The sequence below is a fragment of the Cupressus sempervirens genome, chromosome 11 (assembly GCF_028749045.1).
Source record: "Cupressus sempervirens isolate cs-2001-9-10 chromosome 11, ASM2874904v1, whole genome shotgun sequence".
NCBI lineage: Eukaryota > Viridiplantae > Streptophyta > Pinopsida > Cupressales > Cupressaceae > Cupressus > Cupressus sempervirens.
The window spans coordinates 96,628,267-96,648,341 of record NC_143128.1 but is presented as its reverse complement, the minus strand read 5'-3'; the positions used below and the strand labels follow the sequence as shown (position 1 = coordinate 96,648,341).

General features: G+C 35.1%; 1 protein-coding gene across 7 annotated transcripts; it reads right to left on the bottom strand.

Annotated features, from left to right (window-relative positions):
• Nucleotides 1-4,598: 4,598 nt before the first annotated feature.
• LOC149528394 (uncharacterized) lies at nucleotides 4,599-20,028 on the bottom strand. 7 transcript variants are annotated; one of them, XM_089810128.1, is made up of 7 exons: nucleotides 9,621-9,747; nucleotides 9,381-9,495; nucleotides 9,213-9,272; nucleotides 8,552-8,617; nucleotides 6,717-6,791; nucleotides 5,855-6,128; nucleotides 4,599-5,584 (listed from the first exon to the last, which is right to left on the bottom strand). In XM_089810128.1, the coding sequence occupies exons 2-7, from the start codon at nucleotides 9,399-9,401 to the stop codon at nucleotides 4,866-4,868; spliced, it is 1,215 nt and encodes a 404-aa protein (XP_089666254.1). In that variant the 5' UTR covers nucleotides 9,402-9,495; nucleotides 9,621-9,747; the 3' UTR covers nucleotides 4,599-4,865. The 7 variants fall into 7 exon arrangements, 5 of the variants coding, with proteins under 5 accessions (XP_089666254.1, XP_089666255.1, XP_089666253.1 ...); XM_089810127.1 differs by lacking the exons at nucleotides 4,599-5,584; nucleotides 5,855-6,128; nucleotides 6,717-6,791; nucleotides 8,552-8,617 and adding exons at nucleotides 11,914-12,212; nucleotides 19,490-20,028 and having other exon boundaries at nucleotides 8,838-9,272; nucleotides 9,381-9,478; nucleotides 9,597-10,325; XM_089810126.1 differs by lacking the exons at nucleotides 4,599-5,584; nucleotides 5,855-6,128; nucleotides 6,717-6,791; nucleotides 8,552-8,617 and adding exons at nucleotides 11,914-12,212; nucleotides 18,862-20,022 and having other exon boundaries at nucleotides 8,838-9,272; nucleotides 9,381-9,478; nucleotides 9,597-10,325.
• Between the last annotated feature and the right edge of the window lie 47 nt (nucleotides 20,029-20,075).

Below are 20,075 nucleotides of genomic sequence, written 5' to 3'. Positions count from 1 at the left end.
GCTCCAATTCTTCAATCAGCTCAAGTGTCCAAAGAAATTGTTTTAGACCAATTACCAAGAGTCATAGATGACTCTACTCATCTCAAATACTCCCCATACAAAAAGCATCAACATTCACTCTAGTCAAACGATAGTGTTATGTACCACTAGACTAATGCAACCTCTACATCATCTACTCAAGAGTAAGCAGGGGCATAACCCCAAACATACCTTGCAAGTACTCAAATGTATCTTTAGGAAGAGGCTTCATAAAGATATCTACAATCTAATCCTTTGTACTGACATACTCCAATCTGATTTCTATTTATGCAACTTTCTCTCTCAAAACATGATACTTAATAGATATATCTTTAGTCTTAAAATGCAATACATGATTCTTGGACATACTTGTTGTACTTGTGGTATCACAATGTATGATAACAGATTTTTGAAAACTCTATCCCAATATTTTTTAGCATCTTCTTCATCCACATAATTTGATTACAATTGTTTGCTACTGCCACATACTATGCTTCAACTATACTCTATGAGATGCAATCTTTTTTTTTGCTTAGCCAAGAAACCAATCTTCCTCAAAGAATAAATGCTCCACCATTAGTGATCTTTCAGTCATCCATACTGCTTGCCCAATCCACATCAGTATAAGCACATAAAGTGAAATCACTTGATCTATTATACCACAATCCATAATCGAGTGTAACCTTCAAATATCTAAATATCTTGTTTAATGCTACATAATGAGATTCCTTAGGATCAACTTGAAATCGTACTACTATCCCAACTGCATTTGTTATATCTTGTTTGTTGTGAGTCAAATATTGCAAACCTCCAATCATTGATCTATACTTCTTCTTCTCAATGATATGTGTCTCGTCTTTGCTAGATAACTTGTGAATAGTTATGATAGGTGAACCAATAGGCTTACAACTCTCCAAGCCAAATCTTTTGAACAAGTCTTTCAAATGCTTAGGTTGTGATATGAAAATACCATCATTGTTTTGTACAGTCTGTAAACCCAAGAAAAACTTCATCTCACCAATCATACTCATCTCAAATTCATTCTTCATTTCTTCAACAAATTTATGACATGCTTCATCATTACCTCCAAAGATTATGTCATCAAAAAATATCACAATGATCAACAAATAATTTTTAATTTCTTTCAAATATAGATTACTATCTTCCATACCTTTCACAAATTCAAGTTTTGTCAAATACTTATCCAATCTTGCATACCAGGTTCTAGGTGCTTGCTTTAGTTTATACACTGCTTTCTTCAATCTACATACCATATCATTTTCTTCTGTCAAAAGAAATCCTTCAGGCTACTCAATGTAGACATCTTCTTCAAGTTCTCCATTCAAAAAGGCTAACTTGATATTCATCTGATACACTTTAAAAAAATTATTTGTTGCATAATCCAAGAACATTCTTACTGCTTCCATTCTGACTATAGGGGAAAATGTTTATTTATAATCAATGTCTTTGTGCTGTGAATATCCTTTACATACCAATCTAGCTTTGTTCCTCACAACTTCACCTAATTCATTCATCTTGTTTCCAAATACCCATTTAGTTCCTATAACATTCTTGTCTTTAGGCTTGGGAACCAATTCTCATGTCTTGTTCTTCACAATTGGATCAAGTTCCTCCTTCATTGCTTAAATACAATGATCATCCTTGCATGCCCCATTTGTGCTCTTACATTCAACTTGAGAAAACTTCAATAGTCTCTCTAACAAATCTAGGATTATCTTCTTCCTCATCAGAATTATAATCTATCATCATTTCTTTAACTCCAAACTTTTCATCCACTTTTAGATTTGCACACACAACAATTATCTTAGTTTGTATGATTAAAACATCTATAAGCTTTTCTTTCAATGAATAACCAACAAGCATACCTTCATTGCTTCTTGGATCAAACTTACCAATATCATCATCTCTTTTTATGTAACACTTCCAAAAATTCTATTCACTGAAAGTGTATGACCAAACCACAACTCATAAGGAGTCTTGTTTGTACCCTTTCTGATATGTACTCTATTCATGGTGTATATTGTTGTATTAACTGCATCCCTTCAAATTTTTTTGGATACATCACTGGACTTGTTGCCTTTGATACAAATCCGTTCCTCCTTTTTGCTATCCCATTTTGCTCATGGGTCTTAGGTGACGATAATTGTCTCTCAATTCCATTTTATTCATAAAACATGTTAAACTCTCTAGAAGTAAACTCTCCACCTCTATCTAATATCAAACATTTAATCTTTACTCCAAATTCATTCTCAACTCTATTCTTAAATATCTTGAACTTCTCAAATGCTTCAGATTTTTTCTTTAAGAAATGCTACCCACATCATTCTAGTGAAATCATCAACGAAAATCATAAAGTACATTTCTCCATAGAAACCTCTTGTTCAGGTAGGGTCACTCAAGTCTATATGAACAATCTCCAACTTGTTTGTAGCAATGAACTTCTTGTTGGGAAAGGAAACCTTCTTCTTCTTAGCCATTATACATTCATTGCACACAACAATAGCAAGCTTCATAATTATAGGAAAATATTTGACTACAGATGTACTACTAGCCTTCACAATGTTATCAAAGTTTATATGATAGAACCTTCTATGCCATAACTAACTATTATCCACTTTTGCAACCAAACAAGTCATCTTAGTAGGATTCAATTGAAACACATTACCTCTGGATGTTGTACTGGTTCAAATCAGCTTACCATCCTTATCTTTGATAATGCGGTCTTCTTTGTGAATTTCAATTGATAACCTTTGTCAACCAACTGTCCAATGCTCAACAAGTTATGTCAAACCAACAACAAAATAAACATCATCAATGTTAGTTTTTCCATCAAGAGTAATAGATCATATCCTTGTGATATGACAAGGCACATCATTACCAACTCTAATAGTAACTCCATCATGATTTCAAAATTTAAAAAATTTGTTCATATCACCAGTCATATGATGTGAACATCCACTATCTATAATCCAATCATATTTATTTTCAACTTTATAAACTAGGTCTTTTTCTTCTCTAATTTCAATTTCATAACTTTCTTCTTATATAGCCCCAAATCCTAGCTCATCATCACTTTCACTCTGAACTCTTTCCTAAGATTCATCATCCTCAATTGCATACAAGCAATCTCTAGGTCTTCTAGGTTTGAAATTTCTCTTATACGTTTTCTCTCTTTTAGGACACTTAGAAGAATAATGACTAAATTCATTACAAGTCCAACATTTAAAGAACTTCTTACCATGTGGTTCTCTTCTCACAAGCAAGACTATACTTTTTTCAATCTTTCTATCTTCTTCAGATCTGGATCTGCCACTACTAGCATAGTCTCCATGGGTGCTTGCACTTCTGGATAAACAAGGACAAATACTTAATGCACTAAAAGTTGTTTCCAACTCTTGTCAATTCTCCAAACTGCCTCCAACTAGATTTTGTTGCTTCCAATATTCCAAGGAAAGTCTCCTTGGTGAACTTTTTAATGTAGGGCATCAAAATTTCAATCATCTGCGCTACTCGTTTGAATGGTGATGTCAAAGTTTTCAAAATCTTCCACACAATCTCATCTTCCACTTTAGATCCTTCACAAGACTTAATTCTTACAAGAATCTAAGATATTCTACCAGTATAGATTCTAACAAATTGATCTTCCATCATTTTAGCCTCTTGAAACAAACATATCCAATTTTGTAATCTCATTCTTTTAGCATGCTTATCTCCTTCAAATGTAGATTCTAAAGATTTCCAAATTTTATGAGATGTCTCTAGTGATTAAATCTGATTGTATTCATTTTCAGGAATAGCTGACGGTAGTGCTTCTCTGGCTCGCATGTTACACAAACAAATCTCTTTTTGGTTCACTTCATTAATCAAGCTTGGCTTCTTCCACAATTGTTTTGTCACTCTTTGTGAAAAGCCAATATCCTAGACCCATACATAGCAAATGAGTCTTCATCTTTTCCTTCCAGCTGTCATAGTTAACTCCATCAAACTCAGGACTTTTTTTTCTGAAGTGACTTGTCATTGATCTCCCAAAGCTATTAAGCTTTATCTTCAAGGACCTAAGGCTGTGATACCAATTGTTAGAAAGTAAAGTCCACCAATATAACTAAGAAGGGGGGGGGAAGGGAGGGGTGAATCAATTATCCAACTATTATAACAATTATCAACCTTATTAATCCTCAACCTTATTGATTTTTTCTAAAGATGGAGGCCAGTACCAAAACTAACATCTGTAGCAACTACAAAATGATGATTTCCCATGAAGTTCTCACAAAATTCAGTCTTAAATAGAACAAGTCAGATAGAGAAGATGCAACACATGACTTCTGAAACCAAGGCTAGGGATGTACAACAGAAAATGTAAGATTTTCAAGTCTAAAGAACTGAGTTCAAATGCATGCAGATTGTTCAGCTTGTAAGAGATGGCTAGATCAAAAAGCATGATAAAAAAATTGTTTATGACATGGAATGAATGTCCTATCCACTTTGCCTCCCATTCTTGTTTAAAAGCAAAGTCCACGATAGAAAGCTTGTCATAACCTTAGGTATTATGAAGAGTTCACTTGTACAGATCAAACTAAAGCTAATGCATTAACAATTTGCTACTTTGTTACAATGCGACCAATTCCTGTGATGACAAAAACCAATTTCGCTCCTAGTTGCAAAGCTAACTTGTACAAGAGATCTTTAAAAGAATTTAACTACTTGAATATGATACAAGCATCCGAAACAAAGATAACTTGCATCAGTGGTCAACTTCTGAGAACCACTTTAAAAAGTTTCAAGTTTTCAAGAATACACAACAGTAGCTCCACAGCTTCATTTTGTTCTCAAAACATGTTCAGGCCATCTACATCATCATTTGGTACAGCAAGACCCATGTAATTAGTCTCAGCATTTGGCAAGCTAATATCCTCATAGTTCAACCAATTTGCAATGTCTTCTGCACTAGGAAGTTGCAAATGTGACAAATCTATGGGGATATTATCACCGGATGTATCATCATCAGCAATGGAATTCTGTAACACAGGCATTTCAACATTCACTTTCACCACTTTATCACTAATTTTTTCCCAATAACTTGATGCCAATGATGGTGTTTGTTCTTTAGATGGCCTGCCAAGAAGGTCATTTTCTGCAGCAGACAACCAAGCAGTTTTGTGCCTTGGTTTGAGCTTGTTTCTCATCTCACCCTTTGCATTGGCCAGATCTAGTTGACAATTCCTAGTACAGCCAGATCTGATTATGATCTCTTTGGCCTGCACCTTGCCCTCTCTGTCTCTTTTACTGCGTTTTCTTTTAGCCCCCCTAGGTAGAGTAGTCCCAACAGCTGCTGTACCCCTTAGGGTGCCACTTTTGTTAACTTCTTCAAGTAGACATTCTATATTTTTCCCAGGTGTTGACCATGTCTCACCTTTCAGAATAGTTCGCATTGAAAAAGAAGTTGTACCTTGCCTTGCGTTACATAATTCCCAATCTCCATCCTCCAGCTTCTGCATATGTTGTACAACAATATGAGAAGATTGTCCTAGAGGGACTATAGGATCAGCTGCAAACACAACAAGGAATGAATGAATTTAATTGCTATACAAATTGACTAATTTCAGACTCAACCCGCTACCTGTGGCCATTCAAATAATACAGTTCCTGAGGCCAGGTTAACAAGACTCTGAAAGCTTTTAGTGTAAAGTAACTTTAAATCAATTAGCTATTAACAAAGGACTTTATGCCATTAGTACTAAGATAACAAGCACTAAAAGAGAATATCCCCCACAAAACAGAAAGAAGTGAATAAGCTCAGCACATGTATGTACAAAACCTGATGTTTTCATATCTGAGAGAGCATGTGCACTATCAGAAAGTGAATTTGTAGTGTCAACCTTGATAGCATCACCAAGTAACTTTTTATCCTTTTCCTTCAAGGATATTGAGAATATTCCTTCTTTTAAAGATGCATCTGAAAGGCACCTCCTACCAGTTTCTTCAAACATTCTACACTCAGCTAGTGTCCCTTCAACAAAACTCTGAGTAGCTTGCTTTTTTACTTTGTTTTCTGCAATTTTACAACCACGTGAGTTGGTGCCTTGCAATCCCTGTAAAAGAAATAATTCCCTCAGATAAAAATAAAGAATGATATTCATTTCTATATGATACCTTTCTCTAAATATTTTATGTGCTACTAAAGGTTGAACTCTAAAGCAGTTTTATAGTTTCTCGCAGTGGAATTTCTTAGGAGGTGAGAGAATCTTGTGGTTTCTGTCTAGATTAATTTGGGCAAACCCAAACAACATTTCACAAGTTCTACATAATCCATAATCAATCTAATGAATTTTCATGATTTGAAAATAAACAGATTATAAATGTTTCCGTGTTCACTTGATACAAATCCTGACATTTTCCTGCTGACACTGCAAGAAACAAGGTTAATGCTACCTGAGAACCATGCAGATTGGGGTGATCTTCACATGGAAAATAAAAAAATACCCTGGAGAACGAAATCATTCACATTAAAAATTGAAAGCTGAAAGTGTCCTTTCTCAAGAGGATTCTAGGATTTCTAGTGGATACTTAACTATATGCACTTTTCCATCAGCATTTATAATTTGATGAAACATTACAACTTTTAGGAAAGCAAGAAATGAGAAAATTGATTTAGTGGAAGCAATTTTGATTAAAATCACCTGTTGCTCGAGCTCATCCTTAAGCTTACAAGTCTCTGTTTTCATTTCCTCATCTCCCCTGTTTTCTAGATCTAGCTGAAAGGGGAAATGGAAGCATATTACAAGAAAATTGTGAAGGAAACAAAAAATCTTCAAGACACAATGATAGAGAAAAATTAGCTAGAAAATATAACATCAATTCTTGAAATAGTCCAATAGTTTGGAGTTCCAGTAATATTTGTTGATCTAGGTCCAACTCTTGTGATTGGATGCCATATGCATTTTCAGTATCAATTTCAATATGAGTACAATCACCACAAGGAGAATAGTCATTTGTGCAATGAAGACAGTCATCTTCTTGTCCAGCATCCAATTTTCTATTTGTTTCGTCAAAGTTTTCCTCAACAATGAAAGCTGAAAGCAGTCTTTGATAAAGTGGAGCCATCCTGTCATAAAGACAACTAGGTTTTCCAGGTGTCTTGATGTCCTCTTTAGCATTCAAATTGCTAGAAGGCTTCAAGGACTCATTATCCACAGACACATCCATATATCTTTTTTGATTACTCAAAAAAATTGGACTTCCATTTTCTGGCAGCATACTACAGATAATATCAGCCTGGCAAAAGAGGAATTATTTATTTAAAGACAGCAAATATGAAATTTACATAAAAAAATATCCTCACAATAAATCAATGCTAAAATATCAAAGGCAATTCCAAACTGTCGAAATCTCTACATCTATTAAAAACGTTCAACATGAGCCCTGGATGCTTAGTAAACAATATATAGTATATTCTACAGAAAATGAGCCATTTTGTGTGATAAACTAATTTGCCAAGGAGTCCACCTTAACTATTAATTAAAATTTAAGTATATGAAACTACTGAACTTTGTAGGACATGGTTCGTGCCAGTGCCATTAATTAAGCATCATTTATTTGTCATTTCACAGCCATTCATATTTACACGAGTTAAGCTAGTTCCTAACTGGTTTGCCTCTCTGCCCAGGAGCAGCACATGAGTCTACAAAAGCATTATGAATCAGAACAGCTGCAAGAAGTTTGAGGGCATCCTCTAAGGATTGGGTCACAACCTTTTCGTGGAAGCCAAAAATCAACTAGCCACATCAGGTGAAGTGCTATATTGAGCATGGCAATGCATATCTCCGATTTCAGACCTTGTGTAGAAGAAAGGCATTGATACCAGAAGATAAGTATCACCCCCAGGCACTCCTAATCAGCATTCTAAGGCCAAACTACTCAAAGAGAAGTCTTGGGAATAAAGCTACAGGTGCCTGTAAGATCTGAATACAGTTCAAGAGTTCTTACAAGTTACATGCAATTGGTTTATATGCTGCTATTGTAGCCTGAGATAAAGTCTAGAAAACTAATTGCCTGTTTATTGGATGTATGAAATATATCTCTGTCTAAATCCTCGATTGACTGAGTCCCTATTCTGGGCTGTAGAAAGTTATTCAAATTGTATTATGGGCAGACATCCTGAGTAAGACAAGCATATGGTATTTGAATTGTATAATGGACGAACGGTCTAAATAATACTAGCATATGTTGTTTCTTGTTATCCAAACATTGTATAGTAGTTGAGCTGGTAAAGTATATAATCTGAATATATTTGGGGAAATCATGGCTAATGAGTAATTGGTTGATCTAAAAAGCTAAAGTCTGAATAAGCATGATTTCTTTTGTTTTCAAATTTAAGGAATATACTTTATCTACTAGAAAACCTCTTTGCTTTATAAGCTGTTTTGTTTCATTTTGGAGACTTAAATGTCTGCTTTACTTTGAATCTCATGTATAATAAAACTGAGATATTCAATGAATGAAAGAAATGAATCACCTCTCCAGTTTGATTACCAGCAATAGGACATATAAGAATTGCATCTTCATCCTCTACCTCTCTGACCTGCATATACCAACAAAAATGTCAACAACAAAAGATCAAACAAAGATCCAATTGAAGAAAATGATAAAATTACATAAGTTTCAAGAGTGGAATCCTTAAATATATTTATTGGCAGCAGTCATGCATGATAAAGCTGTTACCAGTTGCTTGAGAAATTCTTGGTTGTCTTGAGTAGCAGATGCAAAAAATTTGCTTACAAAAGGATCCTGAGCATGCAACATCTGACACAAATACTTCTACGCCAAGCTACCAGATAGTAAAAAGAATTATTCTATGCAATTGAGATCATTTTCAGGAACCTTGGTAAACATATAAGACTATTCACCTCAAAGAAAAACTTACAGATATTAGGTCAAACTTCCTCAAAAGTTTCAATCAGGCTAACTTCATAGAAAAAAATTAGGAATCTAAACATAAGCATCACGTGCAACTTTTATTTTTCCCTAAGAGAATGTGAATTTAGCAAAATGATGAATTATAGCAAAATGATGAATTATAGCAATCAGCGGTTTCAGCTTCAGGCCTGAGAATGTATTCATATTCAAAATTATTTCCAATTTTCTTATCCTTAATCCAGTAAGACTCAAATTCATACCACTTGCATTATTAGAAGCATTAACAGTTGCCAGGAGTTCTTCCCTATCATCCAAATCCCCTATAAAGATCACCAGCCAGCATTAACATAATATGATAGTAGAGAACAATGTTTCTCAATTTACATAGAAAGAAAACACTCAATTATCAAATAATAACTGCAGCATGCCTGTAAGTTTTGATAATCCATTCTTAATTGGACACCTTGGTTGGATAACTCCCTTTCGATTCAATGAAGAATTTCTGGTTGGAGATTGACTTGTCCTACTGAACAAACCGAGAAGCTGCTATCATTCATGCAAATATAATGGCCAATTCTTTAAAATTATTCTTAAGTATTTAATCATGCAAAAATTAAAATGTTTTAAATAATAAAATTACTAACCTTGCTACTTTATCAGTAACTAACCTTGTGCTTCTTAGTTTCTTTCTAGGTGCAGGATTTTCAAGGTTTCCACTTATAGGACCATTCATTCTAAGAGAAGTGCTATCCTTCCCACATTTTCCTGGTCTCTGGACACCATCTCCACTCACTGGTTCAATGACATTTTTTTCCTTAACTAAAGGCAAAAGAAATAATCCAACCTTTTGACAAACAGGTGCATTTTTCTCAATTGCATCTCCTTGTTTCTTCCTCTTGTTCTTGCACTTGTCACAAGATCCTGATTCCTCGCTCTTAGAAAAAGCAGCTAAAGAAAAGATATTTCCAGTCTTTAATCTGCTGTACTGGAAAGCATTATTGTTGGAAGAGCATCTTAGATTACTTTGGTCACTGCTTTCAGTTGAATTAGGTATTAAAGACCTCTCCAACAAATTTGGTAAATTGTCATGATTCAAAATTAGAGGCATCAAATTTGTTCTTTTTATACGTTGACGTTTTCGTGGCTTTTGTTCAGACCAGTGGATAGCAGGGGTTGATGAGAATCCTGATGACAATGATTGCTTGCAACTATTTAAGCCACCAGTGCTCTGAACTCTATTTGGGTTTGAAGTCCGTTCACGATTATCAAATATTGGAGAGGTGTGTGGAACATTTGGAGATAATTTCACAAAAGAACAACCACCCTTTCCTTTTGCAGGGTTTGCTGCATGATTTTTGTTGCAGATATTGGACCTGAATACAATAACATACAGATATTGAATGTTAAGACATTAGCAAGACAAGCTCAAAATTGAGGAAGAATTCTGAGCATTGACAGGAGAGCTAGTGAAGTGTATAGCCTTATTTCCACACTGGACCAAGATCAGATAATGTACGATAACAGAATCTAGATTCTAGATCCATCTTCAAAATTGGCAGATTCAATAACTTATGAGCCTAAGATAATTAAAAAGTAAATGTCACCATTGATATTTTCATGATGATACAAAGTATTCTTCTTTTTGTTGAGTTATTAACAGAGACTGAAAAGTCCTAAATCTTTTGACCATTTCAATGAAATTTAGTGTTAAGCAAAACATTTGTATTTAACTTTCCACTAATCATTTGAAATGGAACCTCTTTTTGAACTTAGTTTACTACATATCATCTCTGAATCAATATATATGCATAACAGTTATACAATCTGAAGAATAGGAGTGGTAGAAACTCCTTCACAAAGCAAAGGTTCCTATGCTTTTGATAAAAGTCTTATAGAAACCAAACAAATTGGATAATATCCAAATCTGATAATAGGATTCTAATCAATATTAAACCAATGGTTTTCACTCTATGACAAAATTAGGTACAATACAGTAAATCTTTGCTGAGCACTCTGCTCCTTTTTCCCCTCTTATGTTTGAATAAATTTTTACCCTTCCTTTAGTTTATAAAACATCATCCATTGATTTCCCTCTATCAATGACCTGAACAAAAAGTGTCAATAGTTAAAATTAAAAATGTTAACTAAACAATGTTATAATTTAAGCAACAACATTAGTCATGGGTTGATGTACAAGTGACTTTTTTCACTTATAAAAATCTGATTTCCACTTCATCAAGATTTACCTTCAACATTTGAATTACCCAAAAGTATGGTCCAGGTGTATAATTTCCCTAATATCTCCATGTCATTCGACTAAATTTTTCAATCTTCTTCTATTTGCTAGTAATTGCATATATATACTTTTTATCCCACGAGATAATTATTTGCATTATCAATGAATAAATATTTTCTGGAGTTCTTTTCTTTGCTGTTTGTTAGTTTACATAATACAATGCTTTTATAAAGCCTTTTAGATTTTGTATAAAAAGAATTGATAAACTCTGGTAATGCAACCAGAGGCAGCAAGCATCCATGATAAGGATGTACATTATCCTCAATGCATGACCCAATTTTTGCAATACAAAGAATTCAAAATAAACATAATCAGTTTCTTCTGTAATGTTCAGAAAAGTATTAAGAGTGGTGACAACCAGTAGAGAGGATTAGCTGGGAGCCTCTGAACGTACTAGCTGAGAAAAACTAAATTACTAGAACAACATTTGTACTTCAGAGGCAGTTCAACTAATAGCCTTAAACTACTGCACAACATCATTAGATCCTAATGAAAATCTTCATTTATTATCTTTGCCAAAAATGCAATACTCAAAATCTCTGACCATATCAATATTTGTGACACTACATTATGTTGACCCATCAACATTGAATGCAAACATTTTAGAACAAGTAAACAACCATCCTGAATAATTGAGATTAAATAATGTTAATGAAAAGTCCTACCTGAAGCCATGGCTTTCACTTGACCTCGAGTGGGTCTCAGAGCTGGGCCTTTGCTGTTTACCCTGTATATAATCTTTATCTCCATCCAGCATTCTATTTGCTTCTGACTTGACAGAAACATCTAACTTCATTCTAGAATATCTTCTGATCAATTTTGCCGTTTCCCAGCTTTCACTTCTAGCTGTCAAGGTCTTATCCTTGAATTTTGAATGAGTACTAACCTTTCTCGACCTCAATATATCTCTTTCCCTATCTATCATTATAGATGCTCTAGAAATATTGTTGGGATAGGCTGGCACCTGAGACCATTCATAAAGCATCAAGCAATAGATCAGATAATGCCTATTTTCTTTACTAGAGTTCTACGATCTATACTAGGCAGCACATGGATCTGTTCAAAATACAATTAAGAACAATCCTAAACTATAACAAGTTCCTTGAGAGAATGTGGTATTCAACTGCAGAAAATTATAAACCCAAGATATTATCTAAAAACTTCTCTCTCTTTTTTATAACTAGCAAGCAAAAGTGCTTGTCAAAAATTCCTACAACATGGATGAAGGTACAAAAGAGAAAATTTAAAAATTTGAAAACACCAATTCAATGTTTACTGAATTTTCTCAACCTTCTTACCAAATTCTTGACCTTCTACAATCAACAGATAAAGGAAAACTAGCAAAAATTTTGAATGAGGAAAATGTTACAAAAATAGAAAATGTAATGAAATAGAGAAATGCAAGGATAAAATACTATATTTCTGGATAGGCATTTCTGATACAAACCCTAATATTCATCATGGGGATGCAAACTTGTTTATGTGGAACAGGTGCTGGTATTTCTATTTGAGACCTCTTCCTTGGCAACATTAGTTTATGATATCTATCTAGTTTGTCTATAGCTTCATCCAAAACATTTATCTTCTCTCTGTACCACAGAAGTTTCACATTAACTATGATAAAAAAATGCTTCCCAATGGTATAGACATCCAACCTTATAACATTCTGCATAGCATCTAGGACTGGAAAATTGCAATAAACATTTTTACTGTTTGAAAACACTTGACATACAAAACCCATGCGAACTGCAAATTTTAAGAAAAACCCTTGCTACAATGAACCGTAATGAAATGTTTTGTCTTTGGATATATTACCCCACCTTGAGAGAACTTTGAGACAACTCCTTACTGACTTTAGCTCTTCTACTCCAAGAGAAGGAGGAGCTTCAGTCTGCACTGGACCCAATGATGGAACTTCTGCTGAGGTTCCTACTACAACATTAGTCACCCTTTTCAGTTCTGGATGATGATAATATGTATGATTTCCCATTTGACAGTTAATCCAAAAGTAGAACTTGTGATAGAGGCAATTTTTCTCCATGTAATGACATATCCCTCAAGGCATGTTTTGATACATCTGAGCTAGCAGAGAACATTTTAAACCTCAGATTCTTTGTCATCTTTCTCTGATATGTTCAAGATCTCAAATCCCAAAACTTAATCTATAACAGATAAATTCAGAGATTAAACACCAAGTAGCTGAAGTGTCTGACAAAAGCATTTAATTCAATCTTGTGTTCATTCAAGGAAACATCTGACTAAAGGTTTAATGTAATGTCCCCTTTTGTTATATACCTAAAATATTTCCCTAGGGCCTAAATGACAATAGCAATGACTAAATTTATCGGCAAGAGTATTTTCTTATTAAATTACATATTAGTAATTGCATCAAGTAAGTTAATTATTTGGCATTGAATATAGCAATGAAGATTCCCACCTATAGACACACATATTAGAGTTGCAACCCTAATAGAAACTTGAGGGAAGAAGCACCGTAGAACGCTAGGAGACAATCCACCCCAATTAAACCCATGAACTTTGAACAAGTAATTGAACTCAATGTGACGCCTTGGCCAACAAGTAACAAACTCAATCAGTTCCCACAAGGAACTAACTTGATAGGCATCCACCTTATGAGTAGGAGTTCATATCCCCACATTCCTTGTGTTTCACTTTTCTGTTTCTAATAGATTTTCTTTCTTAAATCAATGCAAAATTATTTGTGATTAAAGTAATTCAAGCAAATCATCTAGTCTTATTAGGTTCCACACATGGCATGCCAAATAGTTCAAAAAAATGTATGTAGGTTATGTCTCCCTACTATATATACTTACTTATATACATACATAAATATATATGTGTATCTATCTGGATTCCTGATCCTATTCAATGATTTTCTCCAAATGAAAATCTTCCTTATATATCTGTCAAGGGGGATGAATAGACACTCCCATTACCTGTTTTCACCAAATAGGGTGTCTCCTCCAAGATAATTAAACCCTGTTTAATATGCATGTAGGTTGTATCTCACTAATGTATATATTTACTTACACGAGCGGGCACACACACACATGTATGTATGTGGATTCCTGATCCTATTCAATGCTTTCCTCCAAATGAAATTCTTCCTTAAATATCTGTCAAGGAGGATGAATAGACACCCCCGTTACCTTTTCACAAAATGTGGTGTCTCCTCCAAGATAATTGCACCCTCTTTCCTCCCCTGCCTCTTCATCTCATGTGGCTGTTGGAAACCACCCTGTTTAGTGAATTGTTAAGTTTTACAAGTGCTCCTATTATGGAATAAACTCTAAATGTAGTGATCAGCTTAGAGAATAGAGAAAAGGTGAAGTTTTATGAATAAGGCCATTTTCTTCTCATAGATGCATAACTAGCAGCCAGAAGTATAAATTTTAATTATTTTATTCTCTTTTAGGGACAGTGCATGTATCATGCTGGTAGCATGTCATATTTTTCCCCTCTAATTGGTCCTAAACATTGTTTTAACCCAGGTTGGCTTTCATTCCTTTATTTGCTCAGGCTTTTAGTGCTGCAATCCATATTCACAAATCCCTAGCCTTAGATGAAACGTGGCACTTAATTAAATCTTGTCCAAATCATAATAATCAATCTGATACATACTGATTCTTGGCACATTCGCTCGCATACTTGTCTATGCAGTGATCACATTAAATTGTGTCCCAAAGACAATACAAATGCAGTTTTAAGATAAGAAGTTATATTAAGTTTATCAAAATGTATGAAAATTCTGGTTTGGTAGGTGCCCTCAATCCTAGTACACTAGAAGATTCGATTCAAAAGGCAACAAGATTAGAAATTACATCATATGAAGACTAACCCAACACCAAAAGTCTAGCCTCGCAACTTCTCTATAGAAAAATTGGTTTGAAAAGCATTTCTACCAAGAAATGACAACAGAGAACTACAAAAAGAAAAATTGTTTCCATTGTAAGGAAAATTTGGAGCACAAGTATGTTCGTAAACAAGAACACCTTACCAATATGCACATTTAATGGAAAATTGTTTCCATTGTAAGGAAAATTTGGAGCACAAGTATGTTCGTAAACAAGAACACCTTACCAATATGCACATTTAATGGAAATAACCACTAATTATAGAGCTCCACAAGTAGTTGATGTCTTCTTCAAAGAAATTTTTAGGCTACAAGGCTCCTCAAAAATATTGTCAGTGATAAAGAGTTAGTTCTTTACCTTGTTTGCATTTCCTAATGATGGATCATTGAGTATGATCCAAAACCTTGATGCTAACAAAATCCACACAATTGAATCCAGAAGTGCATCCTCAAAGGCTATGGACTATGAAAATCTAATGTCTTCCATCTGGACATTGATGCTAACAAAATCCACGCAGTTGAATCCAGAAGCACATTCTCTAACAACTCTTTTGCCTAGCAGCAACCAAACTCATACCAAGCAAAAGCTCTCATACTCACAAACTAATGAACAACTTAGATGAAATGACTGATCAACTGTTTAATTTCTTGTAATGTTCCCTTTTGAATTGCCCTAAATCTTGCCCCCTATACTTGTAGAATATAAGACTATTGCGGGTTATATGTTCTCAGACTGCTACAGTAAAGTAGATGGATTTCACTTTATTCCCTTTTCCTCTTTTAATGCTGATTTCTTCTCTTTGGATGAGTGTGCTGACACTGGTTGGTTTGTGCCTTTCTTCAATCAAAGTTCCTCCTTAAATTATAAATACCCTTCTCTTGTTGCTGAAGGGTTTTGTCCTTTATGGTGGCTACCTTGTGACGCAGAGCTTGGTAGACCCACAGATCTCACTGATCAATGTCTCTTGGTTCAAAACTCTTCATGTTTTAAGCCTATATCCTTTCACTGGGCTTCTCTCAAACCCTCATACTCAACCACCAATTTCAATAATGTATTCCAACACCCTCTAGGGCCTTAACCAATGTTACATGGGGAATCGCACCCCCCTCCCAAACCTCGATGTACCCATCCCCAAGACGTCTTGCACCCGGTACTCACGTACCCAAGTACCCCCACCTCTGCCATTCTGCAACCATGCTGCTGTTAGTATGAGGACTTAGATTTCTATTTGACTTTTGTTTTTTGAATGCTACTATTAGGATGTAATTTGTTACTATGTTGAATGTTCAATGGTTCTAGTTCATGTTGCATTTTGGCTATGTTCAAGTATTTTAATTTGGTATGTTCTATTGAAACATCATTTCATAACAAGCATTTCAAGTTCTATATGTATACTGTAAAACACTCCTCCCTGCCCTATCCTTCCCTTGCCACCATCCCCTGGCCATCCCCTCACCATCCTGAAAATAAGGCCCATTTTCCCCTTGTCTCGAAAACTCATTCCGAAGTCCCGCCATCCCAATGTACCCCAATACTGGGGTAACATTGGCCTTAACATGTCCCATTCAACAGATTTCAGTGATCCAGAAACTTGTTCTTTCTTAACTTGGCATTAACCCTCTTATTCAGCCGAAACTAAGCATTTATGTCCTAGTAGCTCTACCCAGACTAGTTTTTCTCAGTTTTCTCAATTTCATCCCAAAACACTCAGCAATTAAATTAGAGTTCCAGACACCCTTTTGGAAGTTGTATAACATACTTCAAGGATTCATATCACTCCTTTCGATATTAGGGGAGATCCAATGCTGTTTGCACCAATTTTAGGCCTAATTAGGCCAATTTTGCGAGTAAGTACCCCTGAAACTTGTCACAAAGACCTGAAACTTAGCACAAAATCTAGTTATGACTCCAAACTAAGAATTCTGTAGGTATTTTGTATAGCCATCCTTGTTTGATGGATCAATCAGAAAACCATCCTTGTTTAAGCCCTATATCTAGGGCTTTCTCAAAATGGCATGTACCTTCACTTCCAAGACCAAACAAAGGATCCTACAGCATGTTCTTAATGTCCTTATACACATTCAAACATAAAACATTATCCTTATGTGGGCAGATGTTCCAATCCAATACCTGCTCACACCCTTCACATACTCTTCTTAAGCCTTCCGTGAGTACTTTGGTGATCACCATCCAATACTGCATCAAAGTTGTTAGCAGGAGCATATTGAAGATGTTGAAGACCCATTCCACAAGAAACGAATGATGCAAAAATTGGAATGGCCTTATTCCATTGAAAAACTTACAAATTTATCAACAACTTGTACGCTGTTAAAGATCAGTCCTACAGTCTGTTAAAAAATTTCATAAATGGATTCAAAATGCCATAGAAGGGACTAGGAAATGTTACCAAAAAATCTTCTAGAAGGTTCCAATGGAGCTTGTAAGAGAAACAATCAAAATGCACTCAGAACTTGCCAAAAATCTGAGTTTTATTATTTCTTCATGAGTACAGTCCATACAACCAGATAAGAAATCCTCTCCAATAACTTCATCTGTCTTCCTTCGCATGTAATGTGACTTGTAAAGTCCAAACAAACTGGTTTGAATCAACTCTAACTTCCAAAACTTGTAAAAAACTTCAAACTAATGGTTTGGGCAACTAGCAGTTAGTTTTTTAATTAAAAATCTTGATTTTCCCTCCAAACACAATTTAATCCTTTCTAATGACTCCAAAGGCTTGTAAATGCCTTGATCCACCTAATCCTGGTTTAAAACATCTGAAACTCCTTTCTATGCCCATCCATCATCCTAATTTGTCAATTTGGACCATGTTGTCAACTAGCACCTATTGACCAATTTGGTCCTAATTGTGTGTTATTCACGACTTTATATGTTCCTGAACAATAAGGTTACTTTTGACTCCTATTGACCTATACCAACCCCTGGGATCATTCTTATGCCCAATTACATCATCTTGGATCGTATGGTCCTTATTAGGACCATTAGGATTTTACATTTACATTCATTGGTTTCATTACATCATATGCCATAACTGGCTTCAAGACTTCAAGTGGTCCATTGGACTTATCCTTTCCCTAATCAAGACTTGATGGCTTGATGGCTTTGCTTGTTTGGTTGGGTGCTCCTGCACCACCTTCTCTTCAAGAGTGATGTTTCTTCCAAACTTTTGTGTGACCCATAACTAATCGTAATTATTGTTGAGCATATTTGATCACTAGAATTAGGAATCTGTGTTAGATAGCTTACTAAGAGCGTTGTTTCCTTTATATCAATCATTGCTTTCTAATGTATTGTTGCTATTATTTATTGTTATCCACCAAGTGGCTACTTTTGCTAATTGTCATCCTTATTATATCATTGTCTGGGCTGCCTAATCTTTGCTGGTTTAGTAGAGAAAATCGCAAAGCCTTAGAACTAAGACTATTTTCGAGGGCATTGATATCTTATTTATGGTAGGGGTTATATTAGTCCACTCTTCATGAGATTGCTTGCGCTCGAGCAATTTAAAATTTTGACAATCAAGAAGATCTACTCTTTCTCAATTAGTGTCTTCTATAGCAAGGCCTTTCTGCATAACCATATACTTAGATGAATGATATAACAGCTTCATTGAACACATACTATTGTCTAATTTCCTGTACATATTAGTTTGTCAGTGTTTTCTTTACAATTCATTTCCAGACCTACATGTTGGAAGGTGGAGTCATTATGGCGTACCTTGGTAGGATGTTATTCCAGCAGTGAAAGATAGTCTTCATAGGGTTTAATATGTAGTAGTGCGAGTCATAGTCACTATTTTTAATAAGTTGTCTTCAGTTAGGATTCTGCAACTAGAACTTTTTATACTAAGAGAAATCATTTTTTCATGAACTTTTGAATGTTGTTCCAACTGTGAAATTTTTTGAAAAAATACGAAATCTTTTTGGCCATCTTCTGTCTTTTCACATAAATCTGAATACTTGTATTGTTCTTCTTCTCTATATTTTTCCTGCTCTTTTAATTTTTACAACACTAACATTGACATCAGAACAAAGTTGGATGAGAAGTTCAAGATCATATATTAAATTTTAAAGCGCATTCATTCTTATTTTGAATGTCTGCAAAGATTTCAAAGCGTCATTTCTAATGATATTGTGAAACATGGCATATCTCCAATAAATTGCAGATCTATTTTAGAAAGAATGCAATTCACGTAATCGCCCCTCTTCAGAGATGCCAGTAGAGTCTCGTTTGAGTTAGTCAGCCAACATCGCTCTATCGTTCCATGAGGGCAGTCCAGGGAAAAACTACTCTGTACACCTTTGTTTTTGCCTTAAATTTACAAACTTGAACAATTTTACTGCACCTTTTCCTTCTTTGAATCTTAGAAAGTATTATTTTCCCTTCCAACTTGGTTTGCCGCTAAAATGTTGAGATACAAAATTGCTAGGAGAGGCATGATGTCTTGTATGCAAGGTAGCAGCTGCTTCTGGAGGTCAAAGTCGAGTAATTTGGCTCGAGCCATAGCACCTGCCAAACGCTATCTGGCTACAAGACTCAGGCAAGACTTGCGACGATCCCCGCGCCCTAACCAAGAAAAAATATATCCATTTCTCTGCATTTTGCAGTCCTCGCCTGAAAGGGCAGTGTGCCCTACTGCTAATTGTGAAAATCATGCCCATATTTTTCCAAATCGCACCCATTTTCCTGTTGTTTCCTACCCGCCTTCTCCCTTGGTAATCGAATAGTGTCGAGCGATTCTCGTGAATTTCTCTGAAAACAATGCTAAATCCCTTGAGGCGTCGGTTTCTTAATGCTAAGTCATCTACTACAACTGCCCATTTTGAGTCGTCACCTCCCATCGCTACTGCCGTTAAGTGGCTCATGTTCATTCTACAAGGATTTCTAGGTAGATTTTGGGTCTCAAACCATTAGAAGCTGCATCCGCTTAG

Coding starts and splice junctions, on each gene's coding strand:
- LOC149528394 (XM_089810127.1), bottom strand. CDS start 12,173: ATGATAGATAGGGAAAGAGATATATTGAGGTCGAGAAAGGTTAGTACT. Junction 10,326..11,913: donor AGTGAAAGCCATGGCTTCAG/GTAGGACTTTTC, acceptor TATTGTATTCAG/GTCCAATATCTGCAACAAAA. Junction 9,479..9,596: donor GTTACTGATAAAGTAGCAAG/GTTAGTAATTTT, acceptor CGGTTTGTTCAG/TAGGACAAGTCAATCTCCAA.